General features: G+C 35.8%; 4 protein-coding genes and 1 pseudogene across 10 annotated transcripts in view; all 5 read left to right on the forward strand.

The window, feature by feature from the left end:
• LOC104785941 lies at window positions 1,698-2,641 on the forward strand (annotated as a pseudogene).
• LOC104785942 lies at window positions 3,506-5,520 on the forward strand. Of its 2 annotated transcripts, XM_019245748.1 has the most exons (3): window positions 3,507-3,808; window positions 4,141-4,276; window positions 5,052-5,520. In XM_019245748.1, exons 1-3 carry the CDS (start codon window positions 3,600-3,602, stop codon window positions 5,286-5,288), a joined length of 582 nt encoding a protein of 193 aa, XP_019101293.1. In that variant the 5' UTR covers window positions 3,507-3,599; the 3' UTR covers window positions 5,289-5,520. The 2 variants fall into 2 exon arrangements, with proteins under 2 accessions (XP_010509540.1, XP_019101293.1); XM_010511238.2 differs by lacking the exon at window positions 5,052-5,520 and having other exon boundaries at window positions 3,506-3,808; window positions 4,141-4,745.
• On the forward strand, window positions 6,435-9,685 carry LOC104785943 (calcium-dependent protein kinase 25-like). The gene is made up of 7 exons (XM_010511239.2): window positions 6,435-8,011; window positions 8,113-8,256; window positions 8,340-8,492; window positions 8,572-8,687; window positions 8,777-8,947; window positions 9,040-9,229; window positions 9,355-9,685. Exons 1-6 carry the CDS (start codon window positions 7,126-7,128, stop codon window positions 9,157-9,159), a joined length of 1,590 nt encoding a protein of 529 aa, XP_010509541.1. The 5' UTR covers window positions 6,435-7,125; the 3' UTR covers window positions 9,160-9,229; window positions 9,355-9,685.
• LOC104785946 (protein WVD2-like 4) lies at window positions 10,435-13,575 on the forward strand. The gene is made up of 10 exons (XM_010511243.2): window positions 10,435-10,591; window positions 11,020-11,325; window positions 11,431-11,736; window positions 11,826-11,872; window positions 11,985-12,065; window positions 12,189-12,269; window positions 12,356-12,446; window positions 12,537-12,608; window positions 12,699-12,806; window positions 12,901-13,575. The coding sequence occupies exons 2-10, from the start codon at window positions 11,155-11,157 to the stop codon at window positions 13,240-13,242; spliced, it is 1,299 nt and encodes a 432-aa protein (XP_010509545.1). The 5' UTR covers window positions 10,435-10,591; window positions 11,020-11,154; the 3' UTR covers window positions 13,243-13,575.
• Window positions 15,129-17,413, forward strand: part of LOC104785944 (serine carboxypeptidase-like 9) — a 6,134-nt gene continuing 3,849 nt past the window's right edge. For all 6 annotated transcript variants that reach the window (XR_767432.1, XM_010511240.1, XM_019245751.1 and 3 more), the window contains exons 1-9: window positions 15,129-15,305; window positions 15,383-15,528; window positions 15,612-15,688; window positions 15,782-15,901; window positions 16,108-16,210; window positions 16,289-16,326; window positions 16,421-16,522; window positions 16,686-16,772; window positions 16,863-16,946. Coding sequence is in view for 5 of the 6 variants with exons in the window: in XM_010511240.1 (XP_010509542.1) it covers window positions 15,181-15,305; window positions 15,383-15,528; window positions 15,612-15,688; window positions 15,782-15,901; window positions 16,108-16,210; window positions 16,289-16,326; window positions 16,421-16,522; window positions 16,686-16,772; window positions 16,863-16,946 (882 nt within the window). In the remaining variant the exon portion in view is untranslated. The remainder of the gene's footprint in view (window positions 15,306-15,382; window positions 15,529-15,611; window positions 15,689-15,781; window positions 15,902-16,107; window positions 16,211-16,288; window positions 16,327-16,420; window positions 16,523-16,685; window positions 16,773-16,862; window positions 16,947-17,413) is intronic.

A 17,413-nucleotide genomic window follows, 5' to 3' on the forward strand; every position in this document is an offset into this window, starting at 1 on the left:
TTTTTTTTTTTTTTTTTTTTTTTTTTTTTTTTTTTTTTTTTTTTTTGAGTCATTGAGTGTCATACTGTACAAGATACACATATGAGTTACCCAATTTTAAACCTAATTGTAGTTTCCACTAAATAAGTGGCTGTTTGGTACTCATCTCATAGAAGAAAGAAAAAAAACACTGCCACTTGTTAAGCATTAGAAAAAAACATCAGCCAAAAGACATGTTTTGTACCATTGCTTCTTAACACTGCCACTTCCTTTCCAAATTTTCAACTACTCTCTTCTTTTGCTATTTGTAACATTGACTCTCAAAACAAGCATGTAAATCTAACAATGTAACCAAGTGTTTTCTTCTTTTCCTTTGCTACCTCATCAGATCTTCATGCCTTGTAAGTTTTTTTGGAAGAAAACTAATTGATTTTGTTATAGTCCATGCCAAAAAAAATGGTCTTAAGGCCCATAAATTTTTGATTACCCACCAAAATAAAATGGGAAGAGGGGAAGCAAGCAACTCTCCAACACAAAATTGGTTGCAACAGTTGTCAATTAAATTAACATAGTTAATTTGAGTGGTTGTTAATTATAAAATCTTTAAAATTCACGGGGTGCATTCATTCTTGACCAAATGAATCTGGTTATATACATTAAAAAGTATGATATACGTTTTGTCTGCATTCGGTACATGTATTTTACAATATTTTTTATCATAGTTTACATTAAAATAAACATCATGCAAGCATGCAATGAGACGCATTTTTATTCATTACAAACAACTGTCCAACAGATTGTTTTCCATTATCAAAGATTCCTTGTTTTTGGCCGTTAAGTTTAATAAGGAAGTTAATCTGTATAGTTTATCTTTGATTTTAGCTAATTTGCAATCTATAATACAAATGCTAATGTCCATGTTGTCAAAAAAAAAAAAGTATATTAATCTTGGAGGCCAATGTAATTGCCGACCACCAAGTTAAATTAGATATTGTTAGCATAATCAATGGGCAGAAAGAACTATAGCGGTTTTTGTAGATGGTAAAGTAAACTCGATGTCTCGATCCATGGTCTTGATCCATGAGATAAGTCTTCCGTCCATTTGAAAAGTTCATAAAATTTCAAAGATTTGAATCCGGAGAAACTAATGTTAAAATAAAATAAATACGCGACTTAGAAGACAAATGAACGAAACTAAACGTTGCTTAGGTGACAAAGTAAGTGATTGGACTTGAATAATCCTAAATAAAGATGATAATCAGACGTACATAAACAACAAAAGATTAAATATGCGTAGCGACGAAGACGTTGACTTCAAACTAAACCAGCGTAAAACTTCTGTGATCTTACCCACTGACCCATGCTTACATTCCTAAATCAAATCTTAATAACATTACTTGTCAATATTGTAAAGGTTTCAGAGTTGTCCTTACACCATGTGAGTTTTGCATTTAATATTAACGGTTATATGTAGATTGATGACTAACTCATTTCTCGGTTATATTGGCCACACACAAATGAACAAAACCAAATCTTGTGTAACCAGCCAACCATGCCAATTCAAATTATACGAATGAATCTAGGAGCTTTTTAATCATAGTAGCAAAACAACGAATTAATGAGTCAATATATGTGTTATACAATTACTAATACAATATTAGCAAGTTTTTGATACATGGATTTATTTTATAACCACAAGTCACACCATTCTTGCTTTGACAAAGAGCTTTCTTATCCTCATTCACATGCATTTCCTCCCTATGTCTCTCTCTCTCTCTCTCACCGTTGACTTTTGATAACCCCAAGATGCTTCAGTTTACATTGTCCATTATATCAAATGGCTGACCAAACCTCTCCATTATTTCTCTTCTTCCTCCAAAACCAATTAAACAAAACCATTAAACCCGCATCAGCCATGAACACCTTCCAACCATCACCACCGCCACCACCAGGGATGCCAGACTACAACGGCCTCCTCGGTCCAGACAACATCGGAGGATTCAGATACGGAATCGGAGTCTCCATAGGAGTGCTCCTCCTCATCACCACCATCACCCTCACCTCCTACTACTGCACACGTAACCAGCTCTCTTCTTCACCTTCACGAACCAATCAAGATTCAACACGTATCCATCACCATCACCACCATGTCATCATCGACGTCGTACCCGGTCTTGATGAGGACACCATTCAGAGCTATCCGAAGATCCTCTACTCGGAAGCGAAAGGCTCGACAACGGCCTCGTGTTGTGCCATTTGTTTAGGAGACTACAAGGGAAAACATCTTCTGCGGCAGCTACCAGATTGCAACCATCTCTTCCACCTCAAATGTATTGACACTTGGCTTAGGCTCAATCCCACGTGTCCCGTTTGTCGGACTTCGCCGCTTCCGACTCCTCTTTCCACTCCCCTCGCTGAGGTTGTTCCCTTAGCCTCCTCCGTCGCCACCACAAGAATGCTCTAATTTTTTGTTTAATTCATAAAACCTAATAAATTCTTAATATCGAAATCCTGACTAATCTCCGGCTTAAGCTCTTCATTAATTCCTTGTAAAGTTTTTATTTTGTTTTTGGTCACTATAACTGATCTTATATTGATTGTATATATTCTTTGAAGCCGAGGATTTGTAAGGGGAACGGAATTATGGATTCAAATTTCACAATTTTGTTGGATTATTTTTTTTCTTTTAGTAATGTGAACGAGTTTATTTCTACAACATACGTAGTTACGTACCAAGAAAGAATAAATAAAGTCGTCTTGAGGGAGGCTTGAAATTTATGCAACAGATCATATAAATATCGAGACGTCAAAGAAAACCAAGGAGTCGATAACAAGTTGAAAACTTAAATATAATGGACTCGAATAAATTAAGCGTTTGATCATCAGTCTGACAATATTTCTCAATCATCGTTTATTAAAAAACGACTTAAATGTAGCAATCTTGTTTTGTCGTATTTAAAATACATAAGCACAACGCAGATACTTAACAGTGTATCTGTCTTAGTTGACAACCGTACGTAATACTATTAGATAGACTCTTTTATAAAGGACGCAAAACAAGATATAAATCAAGAGAAATCAACTTAAGGATAAAGAAACATTATAGCATGTAGTGTATATAATATGCTTCACAAACATAAGGATAAAAACTTAAATGTTACTTAGATTGTAATAATTTAGCAACTTGTCTCTTATTTTTTAATAAGTAATTAACATACATATGTGTAAAATAAAATAATTTCCAAAAACACAAAAATTGATTAGCATATATATTAAACAAAAAAATTAAATTTGAGAAATACTTGAGCTGTAGTAGTTAGTCAACAATCAATTTGAGAAATACACAAAATTTTAGTTGCAATTCTAACAAATGTCAAAAAAAAAAAAAAGAGGCTAAGTCCGTTTCCGGTTCAGATTGATAAATTTGACAATTCTGGTTTGGTTTGATTTGGTTAGGATGTTACGCCGACTCTTACCTCTGGTTCGCCGGTAAGTCGGTTTCACGAACAAAAAAAGAAAAGGAAAAGACTATAAAAACACAATCTTGGAAGCTTCGAGTTTTGCTTGAGGAAAAATCCATACACACAAAGAAGAAGAATCTCATCGCGAAATCATCAGCTATGGGTTGGGTCTGGGTCGACGATTCATCGGCATCTAAAGCCGGCAAAGATCTCACCGATCGACCACTCGGAGATTCCACCGCCGCCGATAGCAATTGCTCCACCACCACGGTGGTAAGATCGCAGTGCAAGACGGAGGAGGTCGAGCCTGGGAAGTTCGTCAGGAAATGCGATAAAACCGAGGAGGTTCTCCGCCACTGCCTTGGCAAGTGAGTCTTTCGCATCTTTTTCTCCCTCTTCGGAGTTGAATAATTTAGGGATTAGAAAGAGTCATAAGCTATGATATTTGATTTATTGGACTAAGTAATTAATCGTAGTAATAAATATCAAATTAGATGTAAGTTGTTTATTCAGGATGAGTGAGTGTGTGTGTGTGTTGGTTGATTCATTGGCTCTGAGTTGGAACTTGGAGCTAAATTGGGATTGGTTGCGTTTATGCTTTGGAATGGTTACATGTTCAAGCCTGGTTTGTACCTTTTCACTCTTTTATGAAATATGATCACTTAATTGATTTATTCCATGGTTTTTGTATCTGGTTTAGGCCCTCTGAAGTAATTCAATCCAACACAGAACACACAGAAGAGGATGTGACAGACCAGATGGTGAAGAGATCCGCTGCTCTTCCGAATCTGTTTGAGGAAAAAAATCCACTAAACTTCCCTGGACTCCGCAGTGATGTTGACGCCATTGAACGCCATTTCTTTAGCGGAATGAAGAGTTTCTTTGAAGCGGCTGAAGAGATGACAAGCAGCTTATTTGATATCATGGGAGACCATAGTAACCCAAGCAACAGGAGAGGGATACCCATTGAAAACCATCCCAAGGTAGAGGAGCACCGCAGTGACCATAATAATGCCCCTAGACGGCCACACTCAGGAGAGATTGATCTCTCGGGCTTGGCCAAGGACGTTTGAGAAAAAAGGTCGTCAGCTTCTTCTTCATTCATCTATCTTTGGCATGTATAATCTTTAAAATGTAATGTGTGACTTTCGAAGAAGCTTAGGGGGGGATTCTGGTCTAATGTTACTATGTTAGCGGCTTGCACGTTTTTATCTATCATCATACTATAAGTATTACTTATCTTGGTGGTTATGTTTTGTCTTATTTTTTTAATCATACCAACCAAAATATATAACTTTATCACTTTTGTCTCAAAAAGTTATCTTCCATTTATAAATATTAGATCTTGCCTACAAATTCGTACTTTCCATTAAATAAAGGTCAAAGTAGATTTATATGGAGTGGAATTAAAGATATGAAATCCAACCTTACGTTTTCTGAAAGATTGGTTACCATTTTTGTGGCATGGAGTCATTTAGAATGAAAACATTTATTTCGGTCCTTTGATTTAGTTGAAGATATATTTCTTAACAACTTGGGAAATATCAAAGGACCGAACTGTTAACGAAATGTATTCACACAGACACTAAATAATCTGGACTCCGCAGTGATGTTGACGCCATTGAACGCCATTTCTTTAGCGGAATGAAGAGTTTCTTTGAAGCGGCTGAAGAGATGACAAGCAGCTTATTTGATATCATGGGAGACCATAGTAACCCAAGCAACAGGAGAGGGATACCCATTGAAAACCATCCCAAGGTAGAGGAGCACCGCAGTGACCATAATAATGCCCCTAGACGGCCACACTCAGGAGAGATTGATCTCTCGGGCTTGGCCAAGGACGTTTGAGAAAAAAGGTCGTCAGCTTCTTCTTCATTCATCTATCTTTGGCATGTATAATCTTTAAAATGTAATGTGTGACTTTCGAAGAAGCTTAGGGGGGGATTCTGGTCTAATGTTACTATGTTAGCGGCTTGCACGTTTTTATCTATCATCATACTATAAGTATTACTTATCTTGGTGGTTATGTTTTGTCTTATTTTTTTAATCATACCAACCAAAATATATAACTTTATCACTTTTGTCTCAAAAAGTTATCTTCCATTTATAAATATTAGATCTTGCCTACAAATTCGTACTTTCCATTAAATAAAGGTCAAAGTAGATTTATATGGAGTGGAATTAAAGATATGAAATCCAACCTTACGTTTTCTGAAAGATTGGTTACCATTTTTGTGGCATGGAGTCATTTAGAATGAAAACATTTATTTCGGTCCTTTGATTTAGTTGAAGATATATTTCTTAACAACTTGGGAAATATCAAAGGACCGAACTGTTAACGAAATGTATTCACACAGACACTAAATAATCTGGACTCCGCAGTGATGTTGACGCCATTGAACGCCATTTCTTTAGCGGAATGAAGAGTTTCTTTGAAGCGGCTGAAGAGATGACAAGCAGCTTATTTGATATCATGGGAGACCATAGTAACCCAAGCAACAGGAGAGGGATACCCATTGAAAACCATCCCAAGGTAGAGGAGCACCGCAGTGACCATAATAATGCCCCTAGACGGCCACACTCAGGAGAGATTGATCTCTCGGGCTTGGCCAAGGACGTTTGAGAAAAAAGGTCGTCAGCTTCTTCTTCATTCATCTATCTTTGGCATGTATAATCTTTAAAATGTAATGTGTGACTTTCGAAGAAGCTTAGGGGGGGATTCTGGTCTAATGTTACTATGTTAGCGGCTTGCACGTTTTTATCTATCATCATACTATAAGTATTACTTATCTTGGTGGTTATGTTTTGTCTTATTTTTTTAATCATACCAACCAAAATATATAACTTTATCACTTTTGTCTCAAAAAGTTATCTTCCATTTATAAATATTAGATCTTGCCTACAAATTCGTACTTTCCATTAAATAAAGGTCAAAGTAGATTTATATGGAGTGGAATTAAAGATATGAAATCCAACCTTACGTTTTCTGAAAGATTGGTTACCATTTTTGTGGCATGGAGTCATTTAGAATGAAAACATTTATTTCGGTCCTTTGATTTAGTTGAAGATATATTTCTTAACAACTTGGGAAATATCAAAGGACCGAACTGTTAACGAAATGTATTCACACAGACACTAAATAATCTTTTAACACAGCCTCACACAGAGTCATCATATGTTAGATTTTGGTTAGAGGAGAGAATCAAAATAAAGTTAATTTAATTAAGAAAAGCCAAAAACCCTAATAAATCCCCCAAAAAAAAAATTTCAGTCACGACGTGAGACCCAATTCGTTTTCGTCAAAATCATATTCCTTCTCAATTCCCATTTCATTATTCTTATATCTTCGTTTTTTGTTTGTGTATTGTGTGAGATGATTCGTAGGATTTTCTGGTAGTTTTGATTAAATTATTGAGCCGACCTCGAGATCTTTCTCCCTTATATCCAAATTCACATTTGGGAGATTTATATCTGTGTTTGTTCAAGGAAGTGGTTATGGTGTTAGACAGGAGAGATCTTTGTCTCTATGAGATCAGATTTAGGGTTTTCTCTCTTGCGTGAAAAGGAAGAAAAACGGAGTTTCTTTCATCTTTATTTTCTTCTTCTTTTTTGCGTTTTTTTTTGCGTTTCTTTTGTAGACTATTGTATAGCGTAGAGTTTGATCTGTGGATTTAGTTTTTTAGAAATGGGGAATATATGTGTTCATATGGTCAGCAATTGTGTTGATACGAAATCGAATTCATGGGTTCGTCCCACGGATCTCATCATGGATAATCCCGTGAAGCCACAGCTCCAAGACAAGCCTCCTCAGCCAATGCTAATGTACAAGGATGATAATAAACCCAAGCTTAATGACACTCATGGAGACCCTAAATTACTCGAGGAGAAGGCCAAAGCTGATGCGCTGAAGCAAACGAGTCAGGAACAAGAAGGAAGGATGAGTGAAACGACAAGGAAGTGCAGTGAAGAAGAGCACAAAAAGCGAGCGGTTGGGATCGCGTGTGCTAACAGCAAAAGACAAGCTCACAACGTCAGGAGACTGATGAGCGCAGGGTTGCAAGCAGATTCAGTGTTGAACACCAAAACAGGGCATTTGAAGGAATACTATAACTTGGGGAGCAAGTTAGGTCACGGGCAGTTTGGGACGACTTTCGTCTGCGTGGAGAAAGGAACAGGGAAAGAATACGCGTGCAAGTCGATCCCAAAGAGGAAGCTAGAGAACGAAGAAGACGTGGAGGATGTGAGAAGAGAGATTGAGATTATGAAACATCTCTTGGGACAACCAAACGTGATCTCTATCAAAGGAGCTTATGAGGATGCTGTGGCTGTTCACATGGTGATGGAGCTGTGCAGAGGAGGTGAGCTGTTTGATAGGATAGTGGAAAGAGGGCATTACTCTGAGAGGAAAGCTGCTCATTTGGCTAAAGTCATACTTGGTGTGGTTCAAACTTGTCATTCTTTAGGTGTGATGCACAGAGATCTTAAACCTGAGAACTTTCTCTTTGTCAATGATCACGAGGATTCGCCTCTTAAGGCTATTGATTTCGGGTTATCCATGTTCCTCAAGCCTGGTATGTTTCTTACAAAACAGAGCTTTTGTTTTCTTCTCATATATATATATATAAATATAGATAGATAGATGTTCTGCTGAGATTTATATTGTTGTTTAAAGGAGAAAACTTTACGGATGTGGTTGGGAGTCCATACTACATTGCGCCTGAAGTTCTGAACAAGGATTACGGTCCAGAAGCAGATATATGGAGCGCGGGTGTGATGATTTACGTGCTGCTGTCTGGTTCAGCTCCTTTTTGGGGAGGTAAGATTGCTTGCTACTTTGATTACAACCTTTATGTGTGTGTATTTGGAGGTGTTGACATGTATGTTTGTTGCTCTAAGCAGAAACGGAAGAAGAAATCTTCAATGAGGTTCTAGAGGGTGAGCTTGATTTGTCATCAGAGCCTTGGCCACAAGTTTCTGATAGCGCAAAAGATTTGATTAGAAAGATGCTTGAAAGAAACCCCAAAAAAAGACTCACTGCTCAACAAGTCTTGTGTAAGTCCCTATAGAATGAAGAAACTCCATAACTTGATGAGCAGATATAAGGAACTTAGTCTTGTTTCTTTTTTATCAGGCCATCCGTGGATTAGGGATGAAGGAACTGCACCAGATACACCACTTGACACAACTGTGTTGAGTCGCTTGAGGAAGTTTTCAGCAACAGACAAACTCAAGAAGATGGCTTTAGGGGTATACCTTATACAATAAAAGCTTTGGATTTGTGTTCCTTAGATGGTGTTGATGAGAGCATCTCTGATCATTAGTGTTTCACTTGGCAGGTGATTGCAGAACGGCTTTCCGAAGAAGAGATTCATGAGCTTAGAGAAAGATTCAAGACTATAGACAGTGAGAAGAGCGGGAGAGTAACTTGCAAAGAACTCAAAAGCTGTCTTGAGAGATTTAACACAAATCTTGACAACTCTGACATCAATAGTCTTATGCAAATGCCAGTAAGTATACACTAGTACTGTCTCAATATATATTCAGTGAGTATAAGTTTGTTTCATAGTATATTCTTACATTATTCGGATCTTTTTTTAAGACGGATGTGGACTTGGAAGACACAGTGGACTACGAGGAATTCATAAAGGCGATTGTAAGACTGAAACAATCACATGACGAAGAAACAAAGGACCATTTAGATTCATCAGAAAAAGTGTAGTGAAGTTGGCGTGAAAGATACAGTTGTCTTAAAGAAGTGTAACGAGTACTCAAAACTGATGATGACGAATGTAAGTAAAACGTGATGCATTCATCACTCTCTTTTTTCTCATAGTCTTCAGTTTTAAACATGTCTCCTAATATATCTATAGTGTATACAATTACAATATGTAATCTTTATAATTTTTTACATTAGAATATCGGAAACTACAAAAGGGCTGCAAGGAAGAGGCAGAACAAAGGAGAAGAGAGACACAAAAGAGGCTAGAAGGATGAGGGAGAAGACAGAAAAGAAGAAAGAAAAAAAGGATGTGTAGCTGTTAATTATGTTTTCATAAAAAGGTTAGAGAGGAAATGAAAGAGATGTGTTTTGTTGTATATAGAAGAAGTTGTAGTAGAAAGGGATAAAGGAGACACTAAATTAAACTAAGGTGCAATTTGAAGATATTTTGGAGGAAACCTGATTCCTGAATGATTTGATTGCAACATGTTTGAGTAAATATTATTACAGATATGAAATGAAAACACTCTGGTCTGGGGTGCTATTTTTGGAGATGAAACGCATAAATTTTTTTGGCTTGGGGGTCCAAAACAAGAATCTGACGGTGGAGGATTCATTCAGACACAAAAATCTTACGTGGAAATGGTCGAGACGACAGCTCACACGCGGCTGGCGGACCCCCAAAAANCAAAAAAAAAAAAAAAAACGAATCATGTGGAACGGTCGTGACACGTCAGCAATAACGGACGGAAGTAGTGGGGTCAATAAACGGCGGGTATGTCGTGGGGAGGGTTCGCTGTAACGGAGGAGACGACGACCCTCTCTCTCTCTCCCCACGTTCTCCATCTCTCTCCCCACGTTCTCCAACACTCTCTTCTTTCCTCAATCATTTGCTGTCTATTTACTATTCTACCCCTGCTTCACTCTTTTTGACCAACATTATTGACCTTCCCTTTATTTGATTGCAACATACTATATACATTTTAGCAACCTAACCAATGGGAAAGTTATTAAAAAGTGATATTGAGAATCTGTGATTGTGATTATAGGGGGTGAGGCAAATCTACTAATTAGGCTGTCTTATAATTATAATTAAATTAATGGGATTTAGACATTAAGTGAGAGAGTCAAAAAGACCTAACAAAAAAAAAGAGAGGGGCGTTTTCGTAATTTGGTCATCGTTTTTTTTGTCTACATCATCTCTCCTTTGACGTTGAAAAAGCCCCCATCTTTTTTGCTCATTCCCACACACACACACACACAGACAGAGAGAAAGAGATACATCATCATCATACATCTCTTCTTCTTCTTCGCTTTTTTTCTTCTCTCTTTCTCCTTTGGCTAAGTGTGTTTTCTTGCTTTCAAGCCATACCCGAAGCCCTTTTTTAGTAGGATATACGCTTTGGTCTTTCTTAATCCATCCACTGATAAGGTACTTTTATTTCATTCACTTTTGTCTTAGTTATACAACTTTTGTGTGAATCTTCTTCTTCTTGTTTCAGACTTTTTGATTTACTACACTCGTGGGTTTCTTTTAGCTGTCTTGAAAACATAGGATGAACTTTGGTTTTGGTTCAATCTCTTTTCAAAAAATCAAAGCTTTCGGTTTTAACGTTTAATGGGTTTGGTCTGTTTTTTTTTTTTTATGAACTTGGGTGATCATTCATAATAATAGTTGTGAATTTTGTGATTTTACCGCTTCAAAGCAAGATTTTAGATTAGGTGTGATGAGTAGTATGCTTTTAATCAATCAACAAAGTGTATACAAAACAAAAGAATGAGACTTTGATTGGTACAAAAGATTTTTTTTTAATTTTTCAATGATTCTTGACTTTAGCATTGCTATGTTACAATGTTTAGTCATTAGATGGAACAATGGGTGGCTACTCAAGACAAGAAGCTCCATTTTTAGTTTGATTTAAGGGATTTGGATCTGCGCTTAAAGTTCGAATATTTCATCATCTTTGTGTGGATTTGGAAGTTTTTTTGAACTGAATGGCGTCTGAGGATTTGAGTGTTGTTGCGGAATCAAAGAAAGGAGAAGAGAATGTTCATGTTGATAATTCCAATGATATGAACAGACCTGAGAGTCTTGACTTATCTACTGTGACAACTGATGATAACAATGAGAATGTTCCAAAAGATGAAGCTTCTAAGTTGGTTAAGGTATAAATTATACCGTATAATGCTCTTCTTACAAGACTTGGACTCAAGTTTTGAACCTTGCTTTGTTAGTCTAACATACTCACCTCTGTGTCATTCTCTCTGCAGGAAGCTGACCTCCCTGAGCCTGCTACTTCAGTGAAGAGTAAAACACCTAAGGATAACAAAACTGTTAAGAGAAAGTCAGGGACCTTTTCTCGGAGCCCCAGATTCCTTTCTCAGAGTTCTTCATTTCCTACTAAAGGACCTCATGCTGATATTACTAGAAAGAGCATTGATGCAACAACATCAAAGCCTAGTCTTAAACCCGTCGTTGCAAGTGGATCCAAACCAAAGGCCACTCCATCTTCAAGCAGTAGTGTTTCCACTAAGCGCACCAGTTTAGTATCTGCTCCCCTCAAAAAGCAAACTATGGTACTTGTTTTTAAAACGCAATCAGTATTGTTAGTCGTTTGAAGTTTTCCTGTTCTTAATTAATCATTTTTTTTTCTGTGCTGTGTCAGCCTGTGAAATCCATTTCTAAGGTTGCAGCTCAAGGCCCTACTTCCAAGTAAGTGCTTATATAAAATACGTAATTGTGGAATGATATAAGCCAACTAAGCTACTGTCTGAAAGTGATGATCTGAATAAGCAACTAAACTGTTCTCCCGCATCAATTGCAGATTGGGAGATGAAGGTTCAAAATCCATCAAAGCTGAAACGGCAGGCAAGGATAACGAGGAGGCCGGAACAACCACTGATGTGTAAGTTTGTTCTTTACCTTGTTTTAGCATACATGTTTCCAGTAGTTTCAAATGTAGGAATGTGGCAGTACATTTGAGGAAGTAAGTAAAACATATGTGTGTATGCATCTATTAATTTTACAGGGTTGCTGATAAAGTATCCAAATCGCCGAAAGCTGAAATGACAAGCAAGGATGATGATGACACACGTTCAACTACCACTTCGTATGCACTTTCTTCGTGTAGTTCCTTTGTTCATTAGTGACATATGTATCTCTATATATATTTATAATGTTATATATGTTTAACAGAACTTCTACACCTCGTGGGCGGAGAAGCAGCGTTGGGTCAGCATCTGGATTCTCGTTCAGGTTGGAGGAACGAGCTGAGAAACGGAAGGAGGTTACTGCTTATGCTCACTCTCTATGCTTACAACTTTTTCATTTTCAGGTTTTTTAGTTCTGTCCTGACTTTTTCTGGTTTACTTTTCAGTTTTATATGAAACTAGAAGAGAAGATCCAAGCAAAGGAAGTGGAGAAGACCAATTTGCAGGCGAAATCACAGGTTAACTTTTGAGGAGTCTTTTATTATGGAAGAAACTGTTTGTGATCTGACGTTTTCATTTGTTTGGTCAAATGGATTCTGTTTGTTTAGGAGAGTCAGGAAGAAGAGATCAAGAGGTTGAGGAAGAGTTTGACATTCAAGGCTGGTCCTATGCCTAGTTTCTACAAAGAACCTCCACCTAAGGTTGAATGGAAGAAGGTTTGCTTCTTTGCTCTTCAGTTCCTATGTGATCAAACTTGTCCTGTAACTGTTTTTCTTATATGGATGTGTTGGCCATGAATTGTTGTTGCAGATACCAACTACTCGTCCTAAATCTCCTAAGCTAGGACGCAGGAAGAGTAGCAGCGATGCAACAGGAGTTGTAGCTGCTCCTCGTGTGACAAAACCAAAAGACTCATCATCATCTACACTGAAGAAACCCATAACAAAATCTCAGCCAAAGCTTGAAACTCAAGAGAAGACAGTGAAGGCTAAAGAAAAGAAAAAGGAAGGGAAGAAAGAAGAAGCAGAGAAGAGAGGAGATGAAGAGAAGGCTACTGCTGTGGCTGCAGAACCAGAAGAGAAGAAACCGAACTCCAACAACGTCCAAGTGAAGGCCGAGATTATGACAAGCGAGGTTGCAGTGGGAGGTTGATCAGTGAAGCAAAAGAGAGCGTTTGGCAGCGATATCTAATGTCTGCTTCTTCTTTTTTTCTTAAAGCATTAATGTGAATAGAGTTGTTGCGTCGAGTTTTTTTTTTTTTTTTTCTTACTTTAAGAGTTTACTTCATTCCTTCAGTTTATTTTTTTGGGAAATTAAGCCTCCATTGCTTCATAATGAAGATGGTCTAATGTGTCACACTTAAACATGTAATACATATATCATGAGGATGTGATATGTGTGAATTTGAAGAGTACAACAGTGGTGGGTTGTGCAAATATTAATGGCAAAGCTTCAATGGAGAGGCTTGTGGGGTCTTTTTATTTACAGCTGATGTTTACCAAAGGTCAGGTACGAATATCATTGTGGGCTATTCCGTATTTGGTAGGAACATATATGTTTGTGGTGGAGATGAGATTATGCTTCAAATCTATGAACTACATTTTGCAAACTTAAATCTGAACCCAAAAAAATGAACAAGAGTTAATATTAGTACTCACTCCTAAGATTTTGATTCTTAACATACCATTACCATAACCATAACCATAACCATACAAGATCTAATGTTCAAAATGTTAAAGAATAAGTATATAGGTATATTAGTTTATAAATCTCTGAAAACGAAACGATGTGAGGTTAAGAATTTCTATTAACAAATGTTCTTATGTGTGGTTTCCGATATTGCATCCATACTAGGGATCATTTTAGTTTTTTATATATTATGATTCTTAACAATTGTCTTATCTTTTCAAGCGATGTAAAACATCGTATACACATTTATTTATTTATCGATTGAATAATATATGTCTGTTTAGAAAAATTTGAATCACGTCCAATTGCAAAAAAAATCACAAATTTTATTAAGTAAATTGATTATAAAATAATTCAAAATAATTTAAATATAAAATAAAATAATAATGAAAGGAGAATCATTTTTGAATTAAGTATTAGGTAGAGATATAGAAAAATACTTAGGTTCTCCATTCACCTCCTCTTCTCTCAGCCAATCAGAATCTTCCATCTAATATTTCATTTAAAAAATAAATCAAAATTAAATTAAAAAGCAAATCAAATTAAGGAAACAAATTATGTATACTTTTAATTAAGGAAATTTAAATATTGGCTTGATTTAGATTTTTAAAATTAGAATAAAATTATATGTCGGTTTGAGTTTACAAATGAAGTGGTTAGGGTTTAAATTTTACAACTAAAACGAAATTATATGTCGGTTTGAGTTTACAAATGAGGTGGTTAAGGTTTAGATTTTACAATTAGAATGAAATTATATGTCGGTTTGGGTACAAATGAGATGGTTAGGGTTTAGATTTTACAAGTAGAACAAAATTATATGTCGGTTTGGGTTCACAAATGAGATGTTAGGGTTTAGATTTCACGATTAGAACAAAATTATATGTCGGTTTGGGTTCACAAATGAGATGGTTAGGGTTTAGATTTTACAAGTAGAACAAAATTATATATCAGTTTGGGTTCACAAATGAGATGGCTAGAGTTTAGATTTTATATATGTCGGTTTGGGTTTATTAAAGAGCGGTTTAAATTTTTTTAATTTTATAATAATATATACAGATTTTATTTCCTTATTTTATAAGGGGGTGAATGGAGAGGTTCACCCCTAGGAGTGAACCCAAATATTGTTCAGAGATATATATGAAACTGGATAAAATTTGGAAAAATGTTTTCTCCAAAGTAATTAATTTCCAATAAATTATGGATCTGTCAAACCTATAGCAGTATGGACTCTCTGATAGTATTTATCTACAAAATTAAATGAGTGGAGCCCAAACCAATCCCTTACCCAACTCACTTTTTTTCTTTTCATGTTTTGTTAGTAATTTATGGCTATAAATGGTGTATAATACTATAATACGATAATTTAAGCAAGCCTTTGGAAATAACCTTTAGAGCAAGAGGATGAGTTTGATACTAAAGTTTCTGCTTCTGCTTCTATTTTTCTTGAGTCATCATGCTTATTCTGGCTCTATCATCAAGTTTCTCCCGGGTTTTGACGGCCCTCTTCCTTTTGAACTCGAAACCGGGTTTGTTAAATCTCCCTTTTGCAAACATTTTGTTTTTAGTTTGGATTTAGTAATCAGCCATTTTTTTCTAAATGAAGGTACATTGGTATTGGTGAGGAGGAGGAAGCCCAACTGTTTTACTATTTCATCAAGTCTGAGAACAATCCAAAAGAAGACCCTCTTCTACTATGGTTAAATGGAGGACCAGGATGTTCTTCTCTCACTGCCCTTCTTTCCGAGATTGGTAAGTCTATACTTTTTTCCTCTTGCTCTAAGGGTTATATTCAAAGCTAAGGTGGTTCAAAGTGGGTTAAAATATATATATAGGTCCTGTGGCTTTGAAGTCCGAGGTTTACAATGGAAGTGTCCCTTCTATGTTCTCTACTACATATTCATGGACAAAGGTAGCTGCAAGGGAAGTATATATGTTCATATGTCGATCTCAAACCCAATCAAGATCTATTATTAATGATATTAAATTTGGCATAATTTTGTAGGTAGCGAACATAATATTCTTGGACCAGCCTGTTGGAGCTGGCTTCTCATATTCAAGAACTTCACTTGATAAAACTAGTGACACAAATGAAGTTAAGATGATCCATGAGTTTCTTCAAAAGGTTATACGACAAACCTTCTTTTATTGTTTTTTTTTTGTTTTTTTTTTACATTTTTCGTGGTTCCGTATAGCTCTTGTGTAAGTTCAACGCTTCTCATTACCTTCTAAGTGATTTCAAGCTTTACACGTTCTGATTTTTTAATTGGTATTCAGCCAGCGTGTAGCTCATCGATTAAGGTGGTTTTTTCTTTTTTTTTTGTTTCATAGTGGTTAAGCAAACATCCACAATTTATCTCCAACCCATTTTACGCTACCGGAGACTCTTATGCCGGTATGATTGTTCCGGTCCTTGTTGACGAAATCTCAAAAGGTATAACATATACACTTTTATTAAGTAATCCAATGTTTCTTTCTCTCATGTTTTAACAATATCGATATTGTGATGCAGGGAATTATATATGTTGCAACCCTCCTATAAATCTACAGGTCATTGATATTTGATCATTTCTACTTACCTTATGTACATATATAGTTTCAAGAACATGATCAAGTTGCCGATCATATTTGTTGCCGAAAACAGGGTTATGTGCTCGGAAACCCGATAACACATGATCAAGTTGAACTAGACTATCGTATTCCATTTGTTCATGGAATGTCATTAATATCTGATGAACTCTACCAGGTACGAAATATGTGTCATGCTTAATTAATTAATTTGTTACTAGAGTTTTTTTTTTCTTTTTTATATATTTATTTCTGTGTTTTTATACAAACCTTATAGCTTGCCAAGTTTGAAAGCCTAAAATTATATAACAATGTTCGAAATCTAAATATTATTTTTACAGTCACTGAAGAGATTTTGCAAAGGAAATTATTACAATGTGGATCCACGTAACACAAAATGTTTGAAAGTTGTTCAAGAATACCATAAGGTACACACACTTTGAAATTTGGTCGATACTTTTTTCTCTCCGTAACAAATATCATCACTAATTCAGTTTTATTTTTATTGGTGTTTACAGTGCACTGACAAAATAAATATACATCATATATTATTCCCAAATTGTGATGACACAATTACACAAAATATAGCTCCTGATTGCTTTGTAAGTAACACATCTTTCCTCCATCTAGTGACCCATGTAAAAAAGTTGACTTCATCTGTTTTCAAAATCCTACACAAAATATATTTCCTCATTGCTTTATAAGTATTTTACCAATTTTTTGCCTAATAGAAAAGTAAATGAAAAAAAAAACAAATAAAAGCGAAGATCGTTTACGCGACTAATATGATGAAATTATATTATTAACTCTATTTAATTACTCTACCATATTTTGCAATTACTTCATGATCAAAGATCAAAGTCCTTACTCCTTAGTATAGCTAGATAGGCAATATCTAAGTAAACATGTTAATTTAATGTTTAATGAGATTGTGATATACTGGCCAATGTATCTATCTTACCTAGTCATCTACTCTGTATAAAAATAGAGTTGTTAATCGGGAAAAAAACTTAAAAATACCTCATCTATTTTTTATTTGGACGTTTAATACCTCGTCTTTTTTGGTTGG

The sequence above is a fragment of the Camelina sativa genome, chromosome 5 (genome assembly GCF_000633955.1).
Source record: "Camelina sativa cultivar DH55 chromosome 5, Cs, whole genome shotgun sequence".
Lineage (NCBI taxonomy): Eukaryota > Viridiplantae > Streptophyta > Magnoliopsida > Brassicales > Brassicaceae > Camelina > Camelina sativa.

Excerpts from the sequence above, each read along its gene's own strand:
- LOC104785942 (XM_010511238.2), top strand. The coding sequence starts at position 3,600 with ATGGGTTGGGTCTGGGTCGACGATTCATCGGCATCTAAAGCCGGCAAA. Across the intron at positions 3,809-4,140 it reads CTCCGCCACTGCCTTGGCAA|GCCCTCTGAAGTAATTCAAT; the intron begins GTGAGTCTTTCG and ends TATCTGGTTTAG.
- LOC104785943 (XM_010511239.2), top strand. The coding sequence starts at position 7,126 with ATGGGGAATATATGTGTTCATATGGTCAGCAATTGTGTTGATACGAAA. Across the intron at positions 8,257-8,339 it reads TTCAGCTCCTTTTTGGGGAG|AAACGGAAGAAGAAATCTTC; the intron begins GTAAGATTGCTT and ends TGCTCTAAGCAG. Across the intron at positions 8,688-8,776 it reads TCAAGAAGATGGCTTTAGGG|GTGATTGCAGAACGGCTTTC; the intron begins GTATACCTTATA and ends TTCACTTGGCAG.
- LOC104785946 (XM_010511243.2), top strand. The coding sequence starts at position 11,155 with ATGGCGTCTGAGGATTTGAGTGTTGTTGCGGAATCAAAGAAAGGAGAA. Across the intron at positions 11,326-11,430 it reads AAGCTTCTAAGTTGGTTAAG|GAAGCTGACCTCCCTGAGCC; the intron begins GTATAAATTATA and ends TTCTCTCTGCAG. Across the intron at positions 12,270-12,355 it reads ACACGTTCAACTACCACTTC|AACTTCTACACCTCGTGGGC; the intron begins GTATGCACTTTC and ends TATGTTTAACAG.